Source organism: Pimephales promelas, chromosome 10 (genome assembly GCF_988280905.1).
Source record: "Pimephales promelas chromosome 10, fPimPro1.hap1.1, whole genome shotgun sequence".
Lineage (NCBI taxonomy): Eukaryota > Metazoa > Chordata > Actinopteri > Cypriniformes > Leuciscidae > Pimephales > Pimephales promelas.
Genome location: NC_142778.1, coordinates 25638134 through 25665240, shown reverse-complemented (window position 1 = coordinate 25665240; position 27107 = coordinate 25638134). Strand labels below are relative to the sequence as shown.

General features: G+C 37.0%; 1 protein-coding gene across 4 annotated transcripts; it reads right to left on the bottom strand.

Moving 5' to 3' along the window:
• Positions 1 to 1269: 1269 nt before the first annotated feature.
• On the bottom strand, positions 1270 to 27083 carry plcg2 (phospholipase C, gamma 2). Of its 4 annotated transcripts, none has more exons than XM_039650408.2 (33): positions 26346 to 27083; positions 24686 to 24888; positions 23080 to 23232; positions 22502 to 22595; positions 22356 to 22403; positions 22176 to 22260; positions 19446 to 19529; positions 18734 to 18777; positions 18568 to 18628; positions 18295 to 18396; positions 18090 to 18208; positions 17907 to 17992; positions 17628 to 17745; positions 14043 to 14211; positions 13851 to 13946; positions 13657 to 13740; positions 13388 to 13569; positions 10502 to 10702; positions 10220 to 10339; positions 8912 to 9092; positions 7502 to 7570; positions 7066 to 7175; positions 6549 to 6639; positions 6042 to 6108; positions 5781 to 5947; positions 5027 to 5129; positions 4220 to 4423; positions 3110 to 3249; positions 2880 to 2991; positions 2285 to 2464; positions 2087 to 2175; positions 1796 to 1959; positions 1270 to 1708 (listed from the first exon to the last, which is right to left on the bottom strand). In XM_039650408.2, exons 2-33 carry the CDS (start codon positions 24867 to 24869, stop codon positions 1660 to 1662), a joined length of 3756 nt encoding a protein of 1251 aa, XP_039506342.2. In that variant the 5' UTR covers positions 24870 to 24888; positions 26346 to 27083; the 3' UTR covers positions 1270 to 1659. The 4 variants fall into 4 exon arrangements, with proteins under 4 accessions (XP_039506342.2, XP_039506343.2, XP_088972487.1 ...); XM_039650409.2 differs by having other exon boundaries at positions 13388 to 13560; XM_089116361.1 differs by having other exon boundaries at positions 13851 to 14211.
• Positions 27084 to 27107: the final 24 nt, after the last annotated feature.

Sequence of the window (27107 nt, the reverse complement as noted above, 5' to 3'; positions counted from 1 at the left end):
ATTACATCATGTAAGTGAAATCAACAGTGATTACAAGGTGTTTGGTTTCATTTCTTTTACATGCTCTATGTTCTTCTATTCTTGGTCTGACATGTTCACTGCCCACATTTTGCCTTGTTTTATCCTAGACATCATGGCTGTGTCTAGAAGTCTTTTAAATGCAAAATTGCTTGCTGGGTTGTTGTTGTTTTATCTTGATCAATCTCATTTATCCACAGACAAACACTATTTTCAGTACTGTAACGTTCTCATTGCAGTATTCAGACTCAATGGGAGAATACAGCAAACCTGTCTAGGAAATTGCTTAATGTAAAAGTCGGTCAAACTTTTTGCCCAGATGAAAAAATACATGCTTGCATTAAAGATTATGAAATGAAGTCAGATATATGCCAAGAACTGTTTTGAGTTAAGTCATTATCTGAAGTAGCAGACTTTAAGCAGACACTTTTAAGTCAGCATAAAATACAAAGTTGAGCGGGCTTCTTACATTTTTGTCACACTGCATCACCATTCTCTTCATAAACTACTGTAATGAACTTTTACACCAAGATTTTTCACTGAAGTCTATCTATATCTACTTTTACTGGTAGTTTTATTAGGTTTATACATGGCTCTATGGAATACCTGATTCTTGAGTTTTTTTATTGTTGATTGTCTTGTTCATAGGCCAAATGTTATGTACATTGTACATTTAATTTAAAAAATATATATATATTTCATGTGTGCACATATTTATTTGGTGTGTAGTTAATGTAGTCATTACAGATACAAAAAAATATATTTAGACCTTATGCCAGACAAGCTTGCAGCCATCTTTAGAATTTTGTCTCTGAACTTCTTACAAAAGTCAGCAGACTGGGAAGTTTTTAAAACAGGTGTCATCAGTCTGTAAGATCTTACCTTCATGTTGTGGAAATAAACAGGAAGACAGAACACAACGAATGCAATGCTGAAAGGGGGCGGGGCTACATAAGGTCTATATTTCAATAACGAATATCGCACTGTACTTCCGTGTAGCCTACAACATCCCTTTAGGCCAATTTACACTGTGCTGGCTTTTTGCAATGGTCGGTGCTTTTTTATCACAGATTGAACTTTCAATCCCAGTTTGTCAGGTTGTGGAATGTCTGAGAAGTGGCATAATGTCTGGTCAGGTGATTGTCCGCGTCGGTCGGTGTCAGTCAGTGTATGAATTGATTTTTACGTAAACACATGATAAAACTTCCTCAACAAATATTCATATTAAAAACAAGAAAGAAACCAAATAAATAACATGTCTTGTTATTTATATTTTAAGACAATAAGGAAGAGTTTAATACAGCTACAAATGAAATGTTACAAACCGATAGGTAGTAGATTAACAGTTTCACATTTACCACACACACACTCACAAAAATCCTTCATGCAGTTTTTATGCCCACAATTTAAAAAGTTTTACAGCTTCTAAGTTTCGGTCAAACATCTTCTCATACTGATGAGTATGCTCAAATTCACTTTTTGATTTATTCCAGTGTGACCTTAAAAGAGAGATGGCTGCAACTTCCTGTCTTTGCAGCCTGTTTAAGGAACCAGTAGTTATATAGAGCAGCAGAATGGAGAGGAAGAGACCCTTAAGAACATTAGAACCAGGCCGGGAGGGAACTAGACTTCTTGCTTTCCTCATGAGTAGAACTTGCTGTTGTTTATTTTTTGCTGTTGTTTATTTAACCTGTATGGACAAAGATAGACAGATATGAATATCCTCCTCACAGAGGGTGTGATGTTTAAATTCACCCACGCTATTTCATACACTCACTTTTTTTCCGAGTAAGTGAACTCCTGCGAGAAGTCCTCGCGCCGATTAGGAGTCGCGGCGCGCTGCAGGTTGGAGTGAGTGTCATAGAGGCAGAACTCTTTGCTCAACTCCGCCTGCTTCTTTTGCAACTGTTTTGAGGAAGAGTAGAGTTCTTCCTGTGCTTTCTGAAGAAATAAGTCAGACAGGGAATTTCCATTACACTAACAGAGTATCCTCATTAAAGCAAAATTAGATATTCCATATCATCAACAAAAGTACCTAATTCTTTTATAAAATGTAGGTGTTTCTTACCTCCACCTTCTGAATGTCAACATACACCAATAGAGTTGCCAGCTCCAGGTTTTCACTAAATCCATTCTTTAAAGGCACTGATCTGTACCCTGTGAAAGCATCACGCTCAGTTTTTGTACTCAAACTTAAATCTGTATTCATTTGCACGATGTTTCACAAAAAAAAAAAATAAAAAATTGGCATTGTTGACGGACTTACCAGAGCGAATGCCTTTCACAGGGAATGTAGCCTGGGCCAGGAAATTGGGGTCAGAGAACATGTCTTCCTCAAAGACCACAAAACGTAGAAAGGTGAGGTCCGGCTCATACACGTTGAAAGTAAATGTCTCTGAAGGCTGAGAGTTTGGCCCGAGCCATACAGGGTTCAGTCCATTGTCATCTGTGGACATATTTAAAAAAGTCAACTCTACATATAAAACAAATACTTCTAGTGCACTCTTACAGGGCAGTCCACAAATAACAATAAAACATTATAATAATGTATTTGTACAATATTTTTTATAAAAAAAATAAACACACACATACTGTATACATATATTTTCTTAAATATTTTCTAACTAGAATCTACATGAACTGCTAACATGCTAAGCTTTGTGTGTGTACATATATATACTGTATATATATACACAAAGATTAGCATGTTAGCAGTTCATATAGATTCTAGTTAGAAAATATATATAAAAAAATAATTAAATGCTTATTCGCATATTTAAAACAAAATTGTAAAACTATTCAAAATATGAATAAAAACTATAAAAGTATCTCGGTGATATTAAAACAAGACTGCTTCTTACGGCAGACGGTAGTCTTGACTTTGTTGTCTTCTGTTTGGCCACACAGTTCAATCTCCACAAAGGGACTGGCAATGCTTCGCCCTGGTTTGGGAAGATGTCGTGCTCCTATCACCTGAGCATCAAAAAAAACAAAAACAAGAGACTTTTCAATTCTTTTATTAAAATGAAACCGTTCTTGTTCAGTTCTCCGACTCGGACTAAATTAATGTTATTCTGTTTAAATGTCTTACTCTGATGGCGAGAGTAGATCTGACATTCTTCTTCTCCTGATGAGGGTCATAGGAGTCTCTGCGCATCATCTCAGGTTGCAGCACATATCCTGTGCCTCCATTTAGACTGAAGAGAGCGCTGTTCAGCTGCATGTACTTATCTGAGAAGAGAAGTAAATGCTGTTTTACTAAATTATTTATTGAATGACTAAAAAAAAGTTTGTATTTTTCTCTGTAAATATGTTTACACTCACAGTCTGAAACCCAATAAAGGAAACCCATTTTGTTTCCTTTATTTCACATTTTTATCTTTAAATAATGGTTAACACTTTAATTTCAACATTGACTAAAACATTTTTAAAATCCAAACTTGTATTTGTTAACATTTATAAACTAACATGAACAATGAATTATTTGATTTTTACTGGGATTAACAAAGATTAATTGCTCATTGTTAGTTCATGTTCATGAATAATGTTAACAAATGAGACCTTATTGTAAAATGTTACCAAATACTTTGTTTAACCTTCTCACCATTCTTACATTATTTTCCATGTTCCCTGCTTCCGTCCAATACTCTACCCATTTATTCAAACATTTTTAAACTTTAACTAGAATTTCAATAAAACCTTTCATTGAGTAATTTCCTCTCTTCCTTGTTTACTATTTTACAGAAGAGGTCAAGGGTCGGTTGATTTGTGTGGTGTAGTTTTCTTGCCCCTGCTGGTAGATGCATGGCATAACTACACCATTATGCTGTCAAAAAGCATTGACTAATGAATAAATTGAATGTGATTAAAGCCCATGAGCTAAAATGGCTAATCACAGGTCATATACTTAAAGTGGGGTCATACGTTAGCCAAAGAACTGCTATTGAGATGAGTTAGGTTAGGTTATATATTATTGGTACCTGTAGGTAAACTAGTTTTACAGTCTGAGAGGCAGGACATCCCTAACTTTGTTGACCACAACATAGCATGCAACATACAAAACATTAAAACACATAAAAACAGGTAGTAACAAAAAAATGGCGGAACAGAAAACAGTCCATGACCAGATTGCTTATGCAATGTGTGGAATGTTAACAGATAGTTGTTGTATTACAGACCTGAACTTCACACTTCATCTTACCAGCAGTTTGAAAGTTGAGTGCCACCATGTGACAGCCGAGCATCCATAGTGGATACGGATCATAGTTGGAAGAATCCACCCTCTGGCCCTTAGGGTAGATGCGGCTCAGCGACTTGCGGTTATACAGCATAAATTGAGTCGACTTGTTTCTGGAAGGAACCTTATTTTCTACAAAGGACCGAACCTCTTTGTAGGTATAATTATCTGAAAGGGAAAGGTAATCATATTGTTAATACACAGCTGATATAGGTTTGGGGTCAGTAAGATTTTTTTTTATGTTTTTTAAAAGAAGTCTGCTATGTCGCTCACCAAAGCTGCATTTGTCTAATCAGTTAAAAAAGTAATATTGTAAAATATTATTACAATTTAATATAACTGTTTTCTATTTTAATATATTTTAAGATGTAATATATTCCTGTGATGCCAAAGACACTTACTCCAGTCTTCAGTGTCACATGATCCTTCAGAAATCATTCTAATATGCTGATTTGGTGCTCAAGAAACATTTCTCATTATTATCAATGTTAAAAACAGTTGTGCTCCTCAATATTTTTGTGGTAACAGTGAAAACATTTTTCAGGATTTTTTTGATGGATGGAAAGCTAAAAAAACAGCATTTGAAATAAAATTTTGTAACGTAATAAATGTCTTCACTGCCACTTTTGATTAATTTAATGAATATATGCTGAATTAAAAGTTAATTTCATATATAAAAAAAATACTGACCCCAAACATTTGAATGGTAGTGCATATATTTTCATATTTGTGTAAATATGTATAAATGCATTTTTATTTAATTCTCTGTACCAAAGCGGTCCTTGTCTTTACTGCGAGGCTGGCAGTAAACAACCAGTTCAGACATCTCGCTGGCCACCTCTTCTTTGTTCTCGACCTCCCTCTGTTTTATTTTCTGCAATGGGAAATTATTGTAAACATTCATAAACTCTAGCCCAACATTATACTTTAAAGCTGCAGTCCGCAGTTATGCAGTCCCCCGTTTTAACCTTTCTGGATCCGCCATCAAATTGATAAGTTTATTTAAATCAAGTGCTGTGAGAAAAGCCTATAAATCTTCACCTCCAACATCCACATATGCAATATAGCCTACTAGCCGAGACTCTTCTTTATGTGTACAGCGGAACCGTGGAAATCCACCAGTACCACTGGGGTTAAAAACATTATTACAAAAACATTATTACCGCTTTAAAACCGCTTTACCGTAATAAAAACAGTATTACCGCTTTGAAACGAGCTACGAAAGCAGATAGAGTTGAACACTGGCTGGTTATGCATTTTCTCAAATATGTATTCTGGATCATTTTTAACCCAAAAAAAGCTACAGACTGCAGCTTTAAATACTTGACTAGATACTTAGAATGCTATAAATGTTCTCTCTAGGGCTACACCTAGCATTTAAACACCCCCTAAATCTGACTTCAAACAACCAATCCTATATTTATAGAATGAGTGACTTGTGACAGCTTCCCTGTGTGACAACTAGCCCCGGTTTGCCCTATTTAGGACACGTATTAAGATCCAAACGTGAGCGACTGAGACAGACCTCAAACTCTCGGTTTTCTTCTCTCTGTGTGATGTCCCAGGCCACCTGGTACCACTCGTACAGCTCCTCAGTGGTCTCGGTGGCCAAATCAAATGGCATCATGTTCTCTTTATTTTCCTTATCTTGCAACGTCACCACCACAGGTTTGCCATGTTTGGCTGAGCGAACTGGAAATGAAGAAATGAGTTCAAAATAGGTCTGAGCCTAACAAAGTCGTATGCTGTACAGGTGTTAAATGGCCCTGGAGATAAATCATCTTACCAACAGTACACTTTGAGATGTCCACTACCCCTTTGCATAAGTCACCTAATGGATTTTCGTCTTCAGGCTGAAAGAGAACATCTAATGTTGATGTTCAGAGTATCGGTTGTAGATGTTCTCTATGTATGTGAGCAAATAAGCATGCAAAATACTATACTATACCACTTTTTTGGAAATATGCTCATTTTACAACTCCCCCAGAGTTATACTGTTGGGTTTTACCGTTTTCGAATGTATTCAGACGATTTTCTGATATTTAGAAGAATATCAGTAACCAGACCGTTTCTGGTCTCATTGACTTCCATAGTATTTTTTTCCTACTATGGAAGTCAATGAGACCAGAAACTGTCTGGTTACGAATATTCTTCTAAATATCATAAAATCGGCTGAATGGATTTGAAAACGGTAAAACTCAACTGTTTAACTCTGGGAGAGTGGTAAAATGAGCCTATTTCCCAAAAAAAGTGGAGCATCCCTTTAAATATCCACATTTTTAATGTGCTTTACCTGGTAATTGGCATCAGATGTATTGGCCACTTCTTCGACATAATTTGAAGGGAAATAGTGCTGCAGTTTCCCACCAAAGTCTCCTTTCCACCTGTAGGCATCAGCAGATAAACAGGGATATTAAATGTTGGTGAATTTATCAAAATGTAAGCGATTCAAATCACTCTGTAATTTTAGAGTCACAAAAGAGTGATATGATAATCTTTTTCTGGCAGAAAAAAGCAATAATGCATCTATGTGCCACAAAGCTACACTAAAATAAAAGTGCCATGGGTTTTAACATGTAAATAGAAAACAATATTACTGTTTCTACCAATTTTGATCAATAAATGCAGTCTTGAGCATTAGAGACATCTTAAAAATCGACCCCAAACTTTAGAATGTACCTTGGAGTATTGTGTAAATGCTGTGGTACACGTATGTGGTAATCATTTAGTACCATGGTATTTATCAAATTTTTGCAGTGCTAAATAGAACATTTATTGCTTTTAACCACATTATATACAAATAATCTCACCATCCATTTGCCTCCTTAGTCACATTATGGATTAAAGAGCCCTTGGAAAAGGAGAGTTCATCCGTCCGCATGGCCCTGTAGTCATAGAGGGCCTTCACAGTGCTCTGGGGCTGCAATGCAACAAAACAAGTTCAATCTTGCTATACGGATCTGCAAATGCACTTTGTTCACCCACACATAGCCTCAGTGGTTCAAAGAGTGTGAAGGCTAAAATAAATTCTCTTTAAAGGGAATTTGTGAATTACATCGAACTAGAAACATGAAGCATTTATGGTTAAACATGACATCGCAGGCTGCATTTCCTCTTTTGAGACGATCAGTTTCCTATGTGAGAGAAAGAGATAGCCAGCACCACCACTTCCTCCCCAGCCCACAGAAGATGACCTCTTGTGCATACTAACATGTAGGAGCTGTGTTTGCTCTTCAAAGTGCTTACCAGAGATGGCTCTATCTCGTTGGCCTCCACATACTGTTTAGAATCATAAAGTGAAGCAGTTTTGGTTATCTGAAAAGGAAGAAATAAAGCATTTCTTAGACATTTTTTTCCTGCACATTAGACTACAGCCAAGCAAAATCTATAATCTACACATTTCATTTAATATGTCTGATTAGTCTCTGTGCTCTATCAGTGGTTCGCAACTGATTTTGCTTCAGCAAGCAAGTGGTGACTCAATAGTTCATTGAAACATTTATTTAAAAAATAATTATTTGTTACTTTTTTTAATTAACACCAGCCACGGGAAGAGGGTAAAAACATTAGCATATCCTCAAGAAGTGAAAAAAGACTGCATATTATACTTGTTAAACGGATAGTTCACTTTGAAATTAATTTTTTTATATGTTTTAGCTTAACTTACCTCAAGGGCATCCAAGATGTAGGTGTCTTTGTTTCCACATTATTTTCAATTTTGACATTTTTTGGTCAAAACTAAACATATTTAGATATACGGGAAATCGCAATGGAAGACGATTTCGATATATCTAAATATGTTTAGTGAAAGGTAAAACTTCCGAAATCTCCGTGTAAACAATGCGTGACGTAGACGCGCGAGAGATCACTTGCGGCGTAACGTCTGGAGGCGGTTCAGTTCGGTTCAGTTGAACATCTGATTCAGATCATTTCGACGGCTGTTAACGAGGTAAAAACTATATAAATACTGTTCGTTTTCTCACACAAACCGCTCGTTTCGTGTACTTACATTTACGAGTCATTAAATCATGTTTACTTTCGACTTCTCTGCATTATATGACTGACAGACAACAACGGTTTGACCAAAAAATGTCAAAATTGAAAATTCTGTGGAAACAAAGACACCTACATCTTGGATGACCTTGAGGTAAGCTAAAACATATCAAAAATTAATTTCAAAGTGAACTATCCCTTTAAACTAAATCAGAACTTTTGGTCTGAACTTTGATTGGAAAAAAGGAGAAGAGACCAAAAGAGCTACAACAGATAAAATGATGCAAGTGTAACATGCAAACTGTGGCCGTAGCAAAGGAAGAGGTGCACATGACCTTGTTCACTTTGAAGAGTGTATGCAGACAATGCATTCAAAGAAAAACTGTTGTACAATCCCTGCAGTATTCAGCACAGTATGCAGTATGAGGCTGTATAAAACGTGGGTAACACTTTATTTTACAGTGTCCTCGTTACACATTACATGTAGTTACTATAGTAAAAACTATAAATATTACATGAAACTAATCCTAAACCAAACTTTAATCCCTATCTAATAGTAAGTACATGTAGTTAAATATCCTATTTACACTGTAACACAGTCACCTTAAAATAAAGTAACCAAAAAGGATTTTCTGTTCCAAAAGAAACAATATTTTTTCTCACCGAACTGAAGCGCTCAACTAGTTCTGGTGTGACTGGGTAGCGGAGTTTGATCTTCCGATATAACGCTTTCTTTCTGAAATAGTCGACCAATTCCACCAGACTCTCAAACTCACTAGAGGTGCCCAGCACGTACATGGATCCATCTTTGTGTATCCGGCAGTGCTTTACCATCCCTTCACCTCTGTTTCAGCAAATAAAACCCACAATGAATTACAATAATAATTTAACTAAATAATATAAACACCAACATCAACGAGCTACTTTGCCCCAGTTTTGAGGTTTTTTTTAAACAATTACAGTTAATTTACAAAAAAAAAATTCCGTACAAATCTAAATTAATTGCTCTATCCACAAATCTCCCATTAAAAACACACATTAGAACATTAACTAGATACTTAGAATGTAAATTCACTGGTCATTATTATGCAGTGGAAAGATTGTTTGTTTTTTTTAGTAATCAATAATCTTCACTCTGTTTCACTCAGATTTCATCAAAAATATCTTAATTTGTGTTCCGAAGATGAACGAAAGTCTTACGGGGTCGGAACAACATGAGGGTGAGTAAAAATTACTGACATCATTTTCATTTTTGGGTAAACTAACCCTTTAATAATGACAGCAGGTAAATTTGGATGTGGTCACTTTAAGACATAAATCACAATGTTTACTTGCAAATACATGGTCAAGTCTTTGACACATAATCATGTGTATTTAACCGTTCAAGCTCATTTAGTTGACAAAAAGCACTCAGTTCAGTTCTCGCACTTTATGAACAGCAGCTTTATATGTGCGTGTCAATCAGACAGCGATGAGAAACGGTCTCTCTGACAGCATGCGCATATAGCAAAATGAGCTGTCTCTCACTGCTTACTGCACTTCAATGGTTTAAAATACTTGTTTTTAAATAATAAATGAAAAATAAATGAAATTATAAATGGTTCATGAAGCATCCCATGATCCAGGATTTTTTGATTTTGTCTGTTTAAAAACCACTTAGAAAAGTAACAGCACATTTTGCTTCAGGACTCGTATTGGAAATCAAGTGGTGACCCAATAAAGTATCAAAAAAGTTATTATTTATTTTATTAAATGATTAGTTGTTTTTAAATAATATATTTAAATCAGTAAATGAAATCTATTAATTGGTTTAATAAAATGACATGAATTTATAAACAATCTCTCCACATGATGGGATGTGAATGGATGGACAAAATAAGTATTTGAGTGTAATACTAGGGATTACGTGTTTTGAAAAACCTTAAATCTTAAAAACCAATGCTAACGAAGAGACTGAAAACAAAGCAGCACCTGAAGGTGATGGCGTAAGAGTCTGAATCTTCTCTCTGTCTGATGAGGAAGGCTCCATCTCGAGGGATCCTCATGAGATAGTCCTCTGCCTCACCTCGGCTCAAGTTACTGTAAAACCACCTAAAGACAAAAAAACCACAGCTTCATATTTACGCTGTGTCTGCATTTTGTAGTGAGTGTTAGGAGAAGCTGCAAGCCTGACCACGTGGTCTTCTACAGCCCTGCTGGCCGGGATGTGGTAAACACCATGAAGTTGTTTGTGCACATCAAGTATCGACTAACCCTTCACGCAGGTGCTGGTCTGGTCGAGGCACAAGTTCGGTCAGGCGCAGGTAGAAATCTTGACAGCGGAGCAGGTTTTCCCTGTAATACTGGATGAGTGCATACACACTGGGGAAATGCAGGTTTTCTGTGAGGAAATAGACGGTGTGACCTCCATCTATGCAGGAACGGATTCGACAATGCTGAACTCGTCCACTGCGCCTGCAAAGACCACACAGTGAATTTTTTTTTAGCAAAATGTCCATTTCTGTATAATTGTAACCAAAGAAAAAAAAGTCATTAATATGAATAATATGGGTCATTCTTGTTATGCAGCACCATATACACTTTAATGGAAGGGTATTTCTTTCAGAAATAGACTTTGGTCAACATCAGGCACATAAATGTCTTAATTATTAATCATTTACACAATGTAAACGAAAACTAAACTAACAAGATAAACAAAGTGCTGTAGTTAGCCGTTGGTCCGTGAGAAATTGAGAGTATGGAAACTTCCTGGAGGATGATGTCATTGTGAAATACATTATGCCATTATGCCAAGACTTATTTAAATTAGCATAAATTACATTAAAAAAAAGGTATCGTGAATTAGCTAACAAAAGAAGGTGTCAATTTCAAGTTAAAAGGATAGTTCACCCAAAACTGTAAATTATGTCATACAGTAATTTACCCACCCACCCTCAAGTTGTTGTAAACCTGTATGAATTTCTTTCTTCTAATGAACACAAAAGAAGATAATGTCGGTAACCAAACAAAATATGTAGGGGAAAAAAAGTCAATGGGGTCTATCAAATGTCTGGTTATTGACATTTTTCAAAATATCTTCTTTTGTGTTCACTGTTCAGCAGAAGAAAGAAATAAATAAAGGTTTGGAAGAACTTGAGGGCGCGTAAATGATAACAAAATTTTCATATTTGGATAACCTATCCCTTTTATCTAGCCTGATGTCATCTCTAGTCAGAATGTGAGTCTGATTCTGCTCCATTGGGCTGTGATTATGGGGCGTTACAACCGAAACAGGAAAAAAAATGCCTCTGCACTTAATTGGATAGAACAAATCCCGTAAGAAGGATGGCAAAAACATCTTTCCGATCGACAAATGCCTTGATAGCAGTTCTCTGTTCCTCTTTTAAAATGAATGCACTGTCTAGATCTTCTATAACAGACACGATGGCTGAATCTACACATCTAAATTCTCCAGTGGCAGCCATTCTTTGTTGTAAACGAGTTCAACCCAAGCACCCTTTGGTTACGTGGATGATTACGTTACCCTTGATAATCTGTCCATCATCGTATAAAGCCCGCCCGGACAATTTGATTGGTCCAAACAGTTTTGGTTTGGGCATACTTGCTTTACAACGAATCAAGTGAGACTGAACTTCCCATCCTCAAATGTTGTGGTCGGGGTTAAGTTTGGCTGGCATCCAGATATTTTTATCCATCTTTGAAATGTTGAAATGTTGACATCTTACTGATTTCTGTAAATTTCGCAAATTGAAATTGTGAAATGAAAATACGCTAAATGGGAACACGTCAATTTCGCAAAGATTCGCAAAAAAGTTTTTACGCTCGCATGAGGAGGTTTTTCAGGCAATTCGAAAAAGGAATATTTCACAAAACTGCAATGGAAACGAGTTTTGCTCATTTACAGTCACCTGACTTAGAAGACGCAGTGTGTTTTGGGTCCGTATCCACAAACAATAATAATAACTATCATCATTATTATAACATTTATTAGGCTACATATGTAGAATACGCTTTTAAAACACAAGATTTTGACGTACATCCAAGTGTGTGTGCGGAGTGTGGAGAGCGCACTGGATGGCAGGGAGGTGCGGGCGTGAGCACTTGCATTTTCCTATCAACAGTGGAAAAAACTTAAAATACCCCTTTATTTCTGGTCATACAGAAAATAATAATACTTTATTTCAAAACTACTTTTATTTGCGTAATCTCACAATAACAAGAAAACGTTGTGCTTTTGTAAAATTAAATAAAACAGGTGTAGGTGTTGGTGTAGGCCTACAGGTCAAACTAAAATGTTGGTATTCAACTTTGCGTTTTAAATATACAACAACCGTTCATTTTTCGTTTTGCAATTACGGGTTAAATAAGGGAAAACGAATGCAAGTATACTGACCGTTTGACATAATACGAGACAGTATTCAATTTATAAAAGAAACCATAATTACAGGAATAACCTACTGGACTCTAAACCTCAAAGAAATGCCACAATCAAGACCTTGGAGCAGAAATGAGGGAGAAACACCTGGGAACTCCATGTCTTTCCATGGCATTAATGTTTGGATAACACACCACATCTCCTTCCATTAATAATAATAATGTCTAGTGCGGTGGCTAATGACATCATCAAATATATTGCTGTAATTGAATGATGTATGTGTTGTTGTTTTACCCCACCAAATATTGTCACTTACAAATATATTGCTGTAATTGAATGATGTATGTGTTGTTGTTTTGCCCCACCAAATATTGTCACTTCCTGTGTGATAATGTCAGGATAATGCCGCATAGACAAACTAAAGTAGCAAAATAAAACTATAAAACATTTTACCCCATGTTCACTTAATTGTGGTGAAACTGTGCTAAAATAAATATCATGTTATAAATAATATGATTCTGATTTGAGTCTTAAACAACTGCCAGATTAATATTTTATCTAGTATTTTATCATAACATTATGATGGGACATGAAAATGTACTGCATAGTAGGAATGACCCATATGGGCCATATCAACTGCATATGCTGCATTTTCCCTATTTCTTCCATTTTTAAAGACTAAATTAAAGACAATAAATAAAATAAAGAGAAAAAAAAATATCTTTCCTCCCTCCTTGAAGAGAATGAGAACAGGCCTACATTACCAGAATGAGAGGGTGCAATCATTGACGAAGGTGTCGCTCTCCCGCACCAAAAACGTTCCATCAACTCCACCCGAATCCGCACAATATTCTTGCAGCAGTCTCTCAGCAGTCTGTCTGCCCTCTGACATCCGCCCGTGAAACCAGGGCTCTGACTGATGAAGCTCTGTACCTCCCTGGGACGACTGAGGATAAGTTATACATTTGAATTACAGTTTATTTCCTTGATTTTAAAGTAAATCTCATTCTGTAAATGAGTCTCAGTAATTTACCTTTCCAACATCGTCCTCTAGTTCATTCTCCTCAGCATAATACAATGTCTTGTTCTCGATCACACAGTAGTGCTTGTACCATCTCTGCACATGGACACAGTCACACAGAAATTACACTCATAATCAATTAAGGCAACTGAAATAAGATGAAACGACCAAACAAGCCCATGATGATGTTAACTGGATTTTGGTACCTCATCTATTGGATCCCAGATGAAGAGCTCTCCTTGCTTATCTCCTTTTCGTAGATCCTTTTTGCCAAAAGTCCCATCAAGATTCAGTTTCTTGTGCTGTATGAAAAGGTTAGTAGCAAAACATTGATTGTGTGGCTTGGTATTGCATTGTAACCTGAAAGGATGAAGGATTTTCCAGTGATGCTTTTCTACCTTGAGGATGATCTTGCCCTTCAGTTGGGTTGGTGATGGCAGTTGTTCTGCTTCTGGTTCCAGTGGCTCCATCAGAAGCTTGTCCTGGAAAACATCTTTGAACACCTGAGCCATCATTTTCTGTTGCTTGATGTCACAGTGTTCTTCTATGGATAGCACCAAAGGATACCTGCAAAGAGTATACCCATTCATAAACATTTCCAAGAAAAAAACAGTGTGAAATAAATGTATTCTCTGTTTCTCTTTTAACCCTTGTTTCCCTGAAGGAGGGAATGGAGACGTTACGTTGATACTAACGTATGGGGTCCAATCACCTTCGGGTAATAATTTACATGCCAGGCCACTCCCCCGGACATATGGGTATATAAGCTGACCGGAATCTCACTCATTTAAATTTGTGCTGAGGAGCCAAGATTTGATCCCGTCATTCAGCAGGAGGTAGAGGGTTGAGGCAGAAGGGAAGTAACATATCTGCTCCCTTCTTCGCGGAACGAGGGTTACACAAGTAACCAAGATGTTCCCTTTTGGTCACGTTTGACATTATGTTGATGTGGGGTTCCTGTGGAAAGCTTCACAACCACTGACCCCTGCACCCATGTAAATCAAAAAGCCCTAACTACCTGGTGGGACGAAAGGACAGAACTCTACAAGGGGAAGGTTGATAGCTGCTGTTCCTTTCTACTTTACCCTATTCGGCCACGGCTGGTTGTATAACACTGGGGAACCATGCCAAGTCTAGATGGAAAGGGAGGATATGGAGGCCACACCCTACCTGTTGGGAGGTAACATAGGGAAATACACATATGGACCTATAGGGCAGTACTACATAACAAAACTGTGGTAGGTCTTACCTGGAAAGGGATGGAACTACTACAAATAAAGAGGTGTGACAGAGCAGACACTGTCAAGGGAAAGACACGGTTTTACCAACAGGGAAACCATACCATGGAAAAATACACTTATGGGACTAACAGAGGGGGATTACTACATATGGGCACCTAGCACAGTACAGGATCACTGGGCATGGATTTAGACTCCTCTTCCAAGTCTGACTGCCAAGGGTGAACCTCAAACCAGGGTTTGCCGGCTGGGATACTCATTTGGAGGGAAAAATAAGCGTTCATACTCCCTCACCGAGGATGAATGAAGCTGCAAGTGGGACTCTGAGACAGTTTTCCCACCACTTACCTATTATATTTTCAACACACAGGAAGAAACTGTCTCCACCCGGAGATTACAAAATCTTGTAAAGGAATTTGGTGCCGTCTAGCCCGCAGCTCTGCAGATGTCTGCTAAAAAAGGCGCAGTGCGTTCACGCCCAGGTAAAAGAGAAGCTCTGCATGCGGTCCGCATAAATCCACAGGACACGGACGGGGCACAGCAAAGGGAGGGCAGGGTCTGCCTTCTCCAAGGGCAGCACTTGCAATTTTACCATCTGGTCTTGAAAAGTGGTGGGCACATATTCAAGGCAGAGGTCCTAGAATTACTTGAGAGTCAGCCGGGCCAAATTCCAGGCACGTTTCACTGACCTAAAATCCCCCACACACTTGATGGACATGAGTTTGGTCAGGAGCGCTATCTTAAGGGACAGGATCTTAAGCTTGACTGACTCTAGCAACAGAGTTGTAAGTACTACAGAGAGCTTCTAAGAGGGGATGAGGCGTGGCCGAGGAGGATTTAGGAGTCTTCTGGCACCTCACAGAAAACTGATGATCAGGTTATGCTTTCCCGAAGACCTTCCATCCACTGCATCGTGAGGTACTGCAATAGCAGCAACGTGTACTTTCATGTGGAGGGAGAGACAGCCTTCGCCCCAACCTCTCTTGCATGAAGGAAAGCAAAGAGCTGATTGGGCATTTACGGGGTCTTCCTGACAGGAGGAACACCAACCAACAAATAGACTCCATTTCAAGGCATAAGCTACCCTGTTAGAGGGGGCTCTGGCTTGAGTGTTGGTGTCCACCACTGCAAGTGGAATGCCACTTAAGTGTGCCAAGTTCCATCTAGAAGCCACACGTGGAGGTTCCAGAGATCTGGATGTGGGTGCCCTTTGGTGCCCCTTTCTCAGGGGCATCCGCTAGGGAAGGGGTGTAATGAGGAGCATCAGGTCTGAGAACCACGTCCGGGTTGACCAGTAAACCCGTCCTCCCTGACCTTGCACAGTGTCTGGGCCAGCTGTGTGCCAGCGCATATGTGCTAAGGAGCCCCTGGGTCAAGGAGTAAAAGAGCTGGCAATGGGAGTATTCCGGAGAAGCAAACAGAGTACCTGTGTGTCCCTGAATTGACTCCAGATCAGTTGGACCACTTGGGATGAAGTCTACATTCTCTTGGGAGCGTGAGCTATTGTGAGAGCGTGTCCGCAGCACGATTGAGCTGCTGGTTGGTGTATGCCACCGTCGCAATGTTGTCCGTCCGGACCAATGCTTGTCCTGCCACAAAGGTCCAATCTGGCGCAGAGCAAGCTGGGCAAACTGAATTGAATAACTGAGTCTGATCATTCAAATGAGCCAATGAGAAAGGCTGGGCAGTGCTAGCCACACTCCACCTGAGGAATCTCTGCATACCCCTCGGGTGCCCCACCATCGAGGGTAGTGAGAGTGAAGTGGCTTCAGGTAGAGAAAGGTGCCTTCCACGACTTTATGGCCTTCACATGCACCTCCGAGAATAAAGGTACCAAGGCAGGACGATGCTGTGAAGTACAACCCATGCTAAGAAACCAATCATCCAACCATGAGTGTTCAGGGTGGAGAGTTCCACTCAAGCCTGATGCTCGCAGTGGCCTGGGAAAGTTGGAGCAACCAGGGGTGGAATTGCTGCACTTTTCTGTGGGGCTAAACCAGTTTTTTCCAATGGAAGAATGTCTCCTCTCTGGCGAAGAAGAATGGCAGAGCGTGTTAAGACAACCGCTCGACTCCAAAGCAAAAAGCTAAATGAGTGAGTTGTAGGCCAGGTTTCTTACTACCAGCTGGTGATTGGGCTCCCAAGTGAGACCCAATATTCCAGTATCAACGTAATGTCAAACGTGACAGACTAAAAGGGAACAAATTCAACCCATGCCTTATAACACTTTACATTTAAAGTGTATATAGACCATTTCACAAGATGTAAACAACACTGGTCCAGAAGCACTTCCTGTTTCAGTTTGTAACTGTTTTCTTTATTTCACATGTAAAGAAAACATCTTAAAGATGTTTGTTTAACTTTTTTGATTCAGTTTTAAATGTTCTGTTGGTTGTATTTTATCCCAGCTTTTATGTAGTGTTAAAAAACTGAAACAGGAAGTGCTTCTGGACCAGTGTTGTTTACATCTTGTGAAATGGTCTATAGTGGCATAATATATATTTTTTTCATGTAGCAGTAATGGCAATTTAATTTTGTTTTATTGTCATACAAATAATGTCACAATGCAAATAGTTTATAAAAAAATAGGCTTAATTTGTCTTTATGCAAAATATAACTGCTTAATGCTTTTAAATATAGGACACACTATAATAACCCATGGTTTTGTTAAACACATCCATTTCCCACTAACATAGAAAATGTCACCAAATAAATGTGTGAATGTGTGTGTTGCTGATGACTAACTCAGATGTTGCAAAAGCATGATCATTGATGGCCTTAACCACATCCTTAAACTTTATCTTGGAGGTTCTGGTCCAGCCGTGGTATATAATAGGTTCATCTGGACCATTCCAGCAGTCCACTGGATTGAAAAAAAAGAAAATCATAATGACTGCCACTGATTTCAGATTTCAATGTATTATTATTATAAATGCATACTACAATGAAGCAGAAAGGGACCTGCATTAGTTTAGCAGAGAATTTAAAAGTATTTATGTAGAAATTGGGGTATGGTTCACTGACATTCAATACAGCGGCAGCCCAGCCTCAGGCAGCGCACATAAGCTTCTGTTGAGGACTCACTGCGCAGTTGATCTCCAGTCAAATATCTGTGAAAAAAGCAAAACACAAAGTAACACAGGAACTTCATCATGACAAAGAGGAGATGCATGTGTTTTCGTGAACATGAAGAACAGCAGCACTGACGTGTTGTGAGAAGAGTTGATCCAGTAGTGAGACAGAGGATTGTTCATGTCCAGTGTACGAATCTCTGAGAACTTCTCATCCCAAATTGAGTTTTCTTTGGAGAAGAGAAAACTGAGAAACTAGAAAGACATAGAGAAAATCTTTATAAACATCACCTGCAAATTTAAATGAGCATAGTGTAAACAGATCTCTATATAAGCTGTACCTCTTCAACAGTGAAGGCGGGATCATTAGTCTTCCTCATGGTGTCATCGATAAATATAGTCATCAGCTCTCTGACTTGATTCACATTGTTGGCCCATGTATCCTACAAAATAAATTCACAGAATTTTCTTAACAAAACAAATAGAATTTGAATGAGAGGTATATTATATATATATATATATATATATATATATATATATATATATATATGTGTGTGTAGCTAGATTAACGCATGGGTGGATGAGCAGGAAGGATACAAATATATCAATCTTACTCTTTGCTGATATAAAAGGAATCTTTGAAAATCGGAGAGTTGAATATTCTGATCGTTGATACTGCAGAGACAAAATACAAAATTATAAGAATGAGAACATTAGCATGAACCCATGATGCAAATTTAAAAAAAAATTATTCAACCAAAATAATGGACAGTTTCTTACCCCATGATGAAAGCACATGACTCCTTTTTAAACTCCTCTAGAATCTAACAAAATTACAAGCAACATTCAACATATGTATGTAATCAATTATATTTAAAAATTTAAGGGTCCAAAAGTTTTTCCCCAAATAAGTCAATACTTTTATTCAGTAAGGTCTTGACAGTGAAGCCACATTTTTAATGTTACAAAATATTTCCATTTCAATTAAATGAAAAATATATGTTTTACAGTTAAAATGCCATCTGCCAATCACAAAAATATCATGCAGCACATTAGTTTTCAACACTGATATTAATTGTTTCCTAAGCACTAAATCAGCATATTATAATTACTGAAGGATCACTGACTCTGAAGGCTGGAATAATTATGCTGAAAATTCAGCTTTGACTTTCAGCTTATTCCAATAAATTACACTTAAAAAAATATTAAAACATGAAACAACTATATCAAATTGAATTAACATTTCACAATATTGCAGTTTTGAGTGTATGAATGCAGCTTTTCTGAGTATAAGTTTTTTTTTAAATGATCTTATGGACCCCAAACTTTTGAACAGTAGTGTAAATATATATTTAGTTTTGCGTGAATAAAATATGCTTTGGGTGTAATTTATTTATATAAATTACACCCAAAGTATATTTTATTCAGCAAAACTAAACTGCACTCTTACCATCTTTTCGTTTTAAAATATAAAAAATACCTGCACTCTTACCATCTTTTGGTTTTCAAATATCAAAAGATTGTAGAATTTGTGAAATTGCTCAAAGTCTAGGCATTCTTTCTTTGCTCCCACCACCTGAAATTATGAAGTTGATACTTTTAGTGCAAAGCCAACTAAACATGTCTTTGAAAAAAAAACTATATACATACATACATATATATATATATATATATATATATACACTCACTTAAAGAGCACCTATCATGGATTTTTGAAAATGACTGTTCATGTAGTGTAAAATATAGCTCTAAGGAAATGAAAACATCCTGCAAAGATTTATCTGTATATCTGAAAGTGCACTGTATATAAAGTTATTGTCTTTCAAAAGTGAGAGTCGACTCTGAGTCTATGAAATGAATTGTTTTTGAAACGTGTCATTAGCTGTTACATCGTGACGTAGATAGGTCATTGGCCGCTCCCAACAACTGCGGGCGCATACGGAAGTGTAAACTTGAAGTGATGTCTAGAACACATTGAAATACTTCAGCTGAATCGCATCATGTCGAGAAGACGCTGTGTTCTACATTGCAAAGACAGTTCAGCCACTTGTTTCCATTGTCCAGGGACGAGCATGTGAAGAATCAGTGGTCAGATTTCATATTTGCAACGCCCGAACCTTGTGTTCTCATCATTTTAATGACGAATCATTCAAAATTTAAAAACCTAAATGATTTCAAATGGATTCGCATTCCGCAAGCTGGTTGTTTTTGAAGGAGGGCTCAGTATCCAGTGTATATGGATCAGGTTTGTCCTCCTCCGAATCACAATCTGTAAGTATTATTAATAATGTTTGCTGTTATGTTTTCTGTAGCATGCACAATATAGTTATATTGTGTTGTGTGTGTTGTGTACACTCCACGCAGCTTCTAAGCGGGGTAAAGTTAGTTTTGTTTTTGATATTCACCAGACATTCGACTAAACGACTTAGCCAAATATGACTTTGCTCTATATAATAAGCACTGCCCCTCAAAAGCCGCCGCAATATGAGTTTCACCGGGAAAGCTTGCTCTTGACGGAGACGCGAGTAAGGGACCGTATGGAAAGTGCACTTTTTCTGACGCGTTCGTTCAAACACTATATACAATTTTCAACACTTGACAAGCTATAATCCTGGTTATGGGCGTTCCGTTGCCGACAGTCTCTGCCTACAGTTTACCAATAACAACTGACTGGGTCATTTGACCAATCACCGCAGATTCGCGTCACTCAAAGGAGGTGTTTGGGGAAAATGAATCGTCGAACGAATCATTTGGTAGTTGTTGAGCAAATCAGTTAAAAATAAATGCATATTATAAGACAAATAAAGTGTTTTTTATCTTTGCATGCACGTTAAACTGTTTTTGGGAACTCCTAAAACAAAAATAGGAACATTTCAAATGCTATGATAGGGGCTGTTTAAAGGATTATTAGGAACACCATACTAAAACTGTGTTTGACCCCCTTTCGCTTTCAGAACAGCCTTAATTCTAAGTTGCATTGATTCAACAAGGTGCTGAAAGCATTCTTTAGAAATGTTGGCCCATATTGATAGGATAACATCTTGCAGTTCAAGCTCCCGTTCCACCACATCCCAAAGATGTTTTATTGGGTTGAGATCTGGTGACTGTGGGGGCCATTTTAGTACAGTGAACTCATTGGCATGTTCAAGACACCAATTTGAAATAATTCGAGCTTTGTGACATGGTCCATTATCCTGCTGGAAGTAGCCATCAGAGGATGGGTACATAGTAGCCATAAAAGGATGGACATGGTAAGAAACAATGCTCAGGTAGGCCGTGGCATTTAAACAATGCACAATTGGCACTAAGTGGGCCAAGAAAACATCCCCCACATCATTACACCACCACCACCAGCCTGCACAGTGGTAACAAGGCATGATGGACCCATGTTCTCATCCTGTTTACACTAAATTCTGACTCTACCATCTGAATGTCTCAACAGAAATTGAGACTCATCAGACCAGGCAACATTTTTTCAGTCTTCAACTGTCCAATTTTGGTGCGCTCTTACAAATTGTAGCCTCTTTTTCCTATTTTTAGTGGAGATGAGTGGTACCCGTTGGGGTCTTCTGCTGTTGTAGCCCATCCGCCTCAAGGTTGTGCGTGTTGTGGCTTCACAAAGGCTTTGCTGCATACCTCGGTTGTAACGAGTGGTTATTTCAGTCAAAGTTGCTCTTCTATCAGCTTGAATCAGTCGGCCCATTCTCCTCTGTCATTTTCGCCCACAGGACTACCGCATACTGGATGTTTTTCCCTTTCCACATCATTCTTTGTAAACCCTAGAAATGGTTGTGCATGAAAATCCCAGTAACTGAGCAGATCGTGAAATACTCAGACCAGCCCGTCTGGCACCAACAACCATGCCACGCTCAAAATTTCTTAGATCACTTTTCTTTCCCATTCTGACATTCAGTTTGGAGTTCAGGAGATTGTCTTGACCAGGACCACACCCCTAAATGCATTGAAGCTGCCATGTGATTGGTTGATTAGATAACTGCATTAATGAGAAATTTAACAGGTGTTCCTAATAATCCTTTAGGTGAGTGTATATATATATATATACTGTAGTATTATGTATATAATAAAACTTGTGGATAAACAGATCATCATTTGCACAACATCAGTAGAGGAAATGTTCCTATTCAGTTGCCATAAAGTTTTTCATATGATGCAAAGCATTCACTTCCGTCAAGATAAAGTGTATACAATGAATCATTCATACCGAAATTCTGTCCTTCAAAAAACGTCCACCTGGCACTTTGAAGTTCATTTGTGGCAAAAGAGACTTGAGCTCTTTCAAGGTAATGCTGTGAGAGATTTGAAAGAGCATTAAAGAGGGGTAAAGAGTCGAGACAAAAATGCAATGAAACTGGATAAGCAGGTGAAAGAGAAAGAGGAGAACCTATTTTTCTTTGTCTGATCAACCGAGTACATCTGCTTCCTCAGCCAACTACAGTAGAGTGAAACACAGAGAATGAAACAAACATATAATTTGGGTTACGGTTCATAGATACACAAGGTACACCCTCTGTAAGTGTGTGTGTGTACCTCTCTATAATCTCTGGTGTGTGAGCCACCAGTGTCTCCTGTCTGAGTAACTCCAGTCCTGTCAGCCATTTTTCTGCATCCTCCACAGTATCAGCTGTGGAACAGCAAATACTATCAGCGTTAAAAACAATACAATCTTTCCCACAGAAAATTGTAGGATCCCATCAAGTTCTTCCTTTACAGTCAATTCTAAACTAGCCAAATATGGAATATACGTTATCTCAGGTAAGCAACATGCTTTTTAATGCAGTCTATACATATCAAAATATCAAATACATCTAAAGTGTATCCTGAAAGAAAAGAAGTGGCTCCCTCAAGAGTCACAAAACTCAGGCTAGGTTAGGTGGTACAACTAGAGCTCTGTAAGTTATGTTCATGTTCATTATTCTTGTAATGTTATGTGCTTTGACACATGGGGTAATTTAGCCTAATAAAAATAAATAAATCCTCTTGTGTCGTTTTGCAGGCACTGCTGTGTGCGTTCATGTGTTTTGAAGGAGGCGTGGCTTTGGAGAGCACTGTGAAGCATGTTCAAAATTGCAAAACGTATCCGTTAGGTGTATAAAAAGCACACATACCCGACAGACTGAGTGTGTTGAGAACAAACTGAGAGCCATAGAATATGGTAAAGCATGTGTTGGGGTCTGAATTTTTATCCTTGGTGTCCTTGAATCGATCAAATTCTTTGGAATTTTTTCCTGGTCGTACTTCCCGGATTTCAAAAAGGTCCACTGCAAAAATGAGATTGCAACATAAACATACTGTATATACTGCCAGTATTTAGATCAACACACAGCAATCATAGAGTTGTTATAGTTAACTAAAAGTAAAACTATTAAAAATAGTTTTTGTTTCTTGAGAAAAAATGAAATAAAATAAAAGAAAACATTTTAATTGTTGGAAACAAAATATAAAGTAAAAATAAATTAAGACTATTAAAAACTAATAATAGATTTATTAAAACTTTAAATAAAATATTTGAAACTATACAAATAAATGCTAATTAAAAATATAAGAAAATGCTACAATATAGTATAAAAAATACTAAAACAACATTGGATCATATCTAATTAAAAAGAAAGAGATAATTCCTGTGGGGAAGAGTTTTGAATTAAATATAAATGTATGTTTTTTACGTATATAAATATATGAATAAATGTAAATATCAGAAGCACCATGACAAGGCACATGACATGTTACATCATAACCAAAATTAAGAGTATGAACATTTTAAAATGCACAAGGAGTCAAAAGAAACAAAAGAAACAAAATGAAAGATTTGTTGGAGAGAAAAAGTAAAACTCTGACAATAAAGACTTTTACATTGTGACAAAAGATTGATATTTTTTTTAAAATACTGTTCTTTTGAACTTTCTATTTATCAAAAAAAACTTTACAACAAACATTTTAAGCAGCACAACTGTTTTCTAAATTGATAATAATAAGATATGGCTCTTGAGCACCAAATGTATATATATATATCTATATATATATATATATATATATATATATATATATATAATATAAATATATATATATATATATATATATATATAAGAGTTATTTTAAATTGTAATAAAGTTTCACAATATTACAGTATTTAACTGTATTGTAATCAAATAAATGCAGCCTTGATGAGCATAATACATAATACAAAATCTAACCGACACCTAACTTTAAAATAGTAGTAATTAATTAAAATTTATGTAAAACAATAACTTAAACTCAAATAATTAAATAAAAAAACACATTAACATGCTTTTAACTTTAAAATAAATATTCCTTTAAAATATAAATGCATTCCTTGAATATATGTACTGTTTAAATTGTGACAATCATCATTTATGTTGCTTTGGATGCAATGGTCTGCTAAATGAAACAAAAAAACTAGATTTTTTTTAATATAATTTAAAGCCACTTTATATGGCCACATATTTGTAACATCCAGAGACACAATAACTTTCAAGTAATTAAAGTACTAGTATTAATTATCTAATAAATAGTGCTGTCAAATTAATTAAAATGAATCACATCTAACATAAAAAAGTATGTATGTATATGTGTGTGTGTGTGTGTGTGTGTCTGCGTATATGTAATTATTTTTTCTTTACACATACAGAAATAATGTACAACTTAAATGTAAAGGTAAGTGTAAATGCAAGAAATTAGAGGCAAGGTACTCACACACTCCTTCTGTCTTGTCGGCAGTGCGCGTCCAGGCCACCTGTCGCGTCTCCATGATGACCTGCACGGTAAGCCTCTCCATCCTCTGTCTGTACACTGTCATCACTATCCCCATCTCCAAGTCCCGCTTAATGAGACTCTTCTTGTACTCGGTCAGGTCTCCCTGCTGAGTGCGGCCTGCCATCTCTGCCTTTGGTCACACACTGGCAAAAACAAACGGCCACAGGTGGTCACTTATTGCAATCTGCGTGGCAGGAGGTACATATGTAGTCTCATGGTACATATAGATGCTTGGCAGGTATGCTTTCTGTGCAACTGAATTATATGGCTGAAAATGTCTGTACTTTGAATATCAAAACACAACGGAGTATTTGATATTCAAATATTTCAAGATACTGCATAAAACAAATCAAACATTAGCCTAAATGAAATGAAAATTATGTCATAATTTACACAACAATTTATGACTTCCTTTCTTCTCTGGAACCCAAAAGAAGATATTTTGAAAAATGTCTCAGTGTTTTCAATGCCCATTCATTGGTTTGCAGTGACTTTCATTATATGGACAAAAAAGGTTAAATTCTTCAAAATATTGTTTGTGTGTTCTGCAGATGAAAGAAATTCAGGTTTTGAAACAGATTTGGGATGAGATGAATATCTTGAAATACTATCTAAATTGTTCCATCTTGTTGTGAAATACGTTATTGAATGGATTATACAGCAACTGTTTCTATAGACAACACCAAATACATTCACTGGCATTCATTTTAAGTTGTAAAATGAAAGAAGTGCTCATTAAACAGAATTTGCTAGAACAATTGATTCCTCTTTACAGTTTTGGGTATAAAGAAGTACAATTTGTGAGGAAGAAATTAACAAAATTATTACAACCTAAAGAGGAATATCACCAACAGTTATCTGTGACTAAACAGTACACCTTTCAGAGACAAGTCAGTTTCCCCGAACAGTTGAACCATGGCAAGCAAAATAGATGTTTCATGTCTCGTTCCCCATAGAAGCCAGTATTTGCATTGCAAATGAGTAGCTGGGTACTGTGGAAGTGTCCCAAAGCAAGTCCCTCTTTAAAGGTAAATCATTAACCCAGTAAACTCAATGTGGTTTCCATTCAGAAACCTTTGTAAATCACCTTCACACCCCCAATTCTTCCATTTTGAGCTTTCTGTGTATTTGAGAGATCATTCTCTTTGTCTTTCCTATCATTAAAGGACAATCACCAAGATAATATAACCTACTAACAAACCATTATTTTCACAAATGATAACAAGACAAGAATAAATGAAGATATGTTGCTCTACAGAGTCAGAAAATGAATATGCCACATCTGGGTTTGTCTTTAAGAACAATAGTAATTGTCATCATACAACAAGAGGCAGAGGAGGCACACCTGCTTTTGCAGAATTAGCTTCTTTTTTTTATAGATCACGGATATGTATAGAACAATTTGGTTGCAAATATAGGTAATTTTCGGGTAAAAGTTTCCCATTGATGATAAATGGGAAAACTAAAGGAGCTTCAACTTAAACTTGATCAGTGTATTTTTCATAAACAAAAATGTAGGCCTTTAAAACAAATGTAGCCTACACAAACATAAACAGCTACTGTACCCGTAATGTAAACATCCAAATTAGAGAATACTTACCCAAGTTTAGAGAAGACAATCAATGAAGACTTCGAAAACCGCCTGCTGTAGTCTAACTAATTCTCATTTTAAAAATTAAAAATATCCTAATGCAGAATTGAAAAAATCTCTATGAGCAGTCTAGTCACAATGTGGTCAGTTCCTCTATTCGCTTAACACAAGGAAGTGAAGAGAACATTTTGAGAATTAAAAAAAATCCGGAAGCAAAAATATCTATGCAAAATCCCCAGGGAAGAGATAGCGATGAGTTTACCACGCTGTCAAACTTTTGTGTCTTTGAGCCTGTGTAAATGTGCCAAAACACGTGAGATCCGGATACTGAAGAAAGGTTTATTTCTGTGTGTATTCAGGTTGTTACAGTTGCATGATGCCCATGTTTACGTAATCATGACATCACGAAGTTCTTCCCATGTTTTGATGTGTTTTATGTTCATTAACAACCTAATGTCTCTCTAAAAACTAAACGTATGACTCTAAAGGCAAACGGAATACCTTAAAGCGAAGTATTAAAATGGACATAGCTTACTTTCTAAGTAAACTTTTGAGGAGGGGATTTGAAAATAAAGCACCTGTTGCTGGCAGCTGGGCGCTGGCTGTCAGAAGAAAAGTGTGTCGTCCTAAATGATGTTAATGTTTGAATAATGAATGATTGGTCTTATTCTCATGTTTATTTATTTATTTATTTAAACATGCGAATGAGAAAAGGGCTCCGAATGTCGAATTCAACTCGCGTTCTTTTCTTACTTTCCAGCGCGCACATTC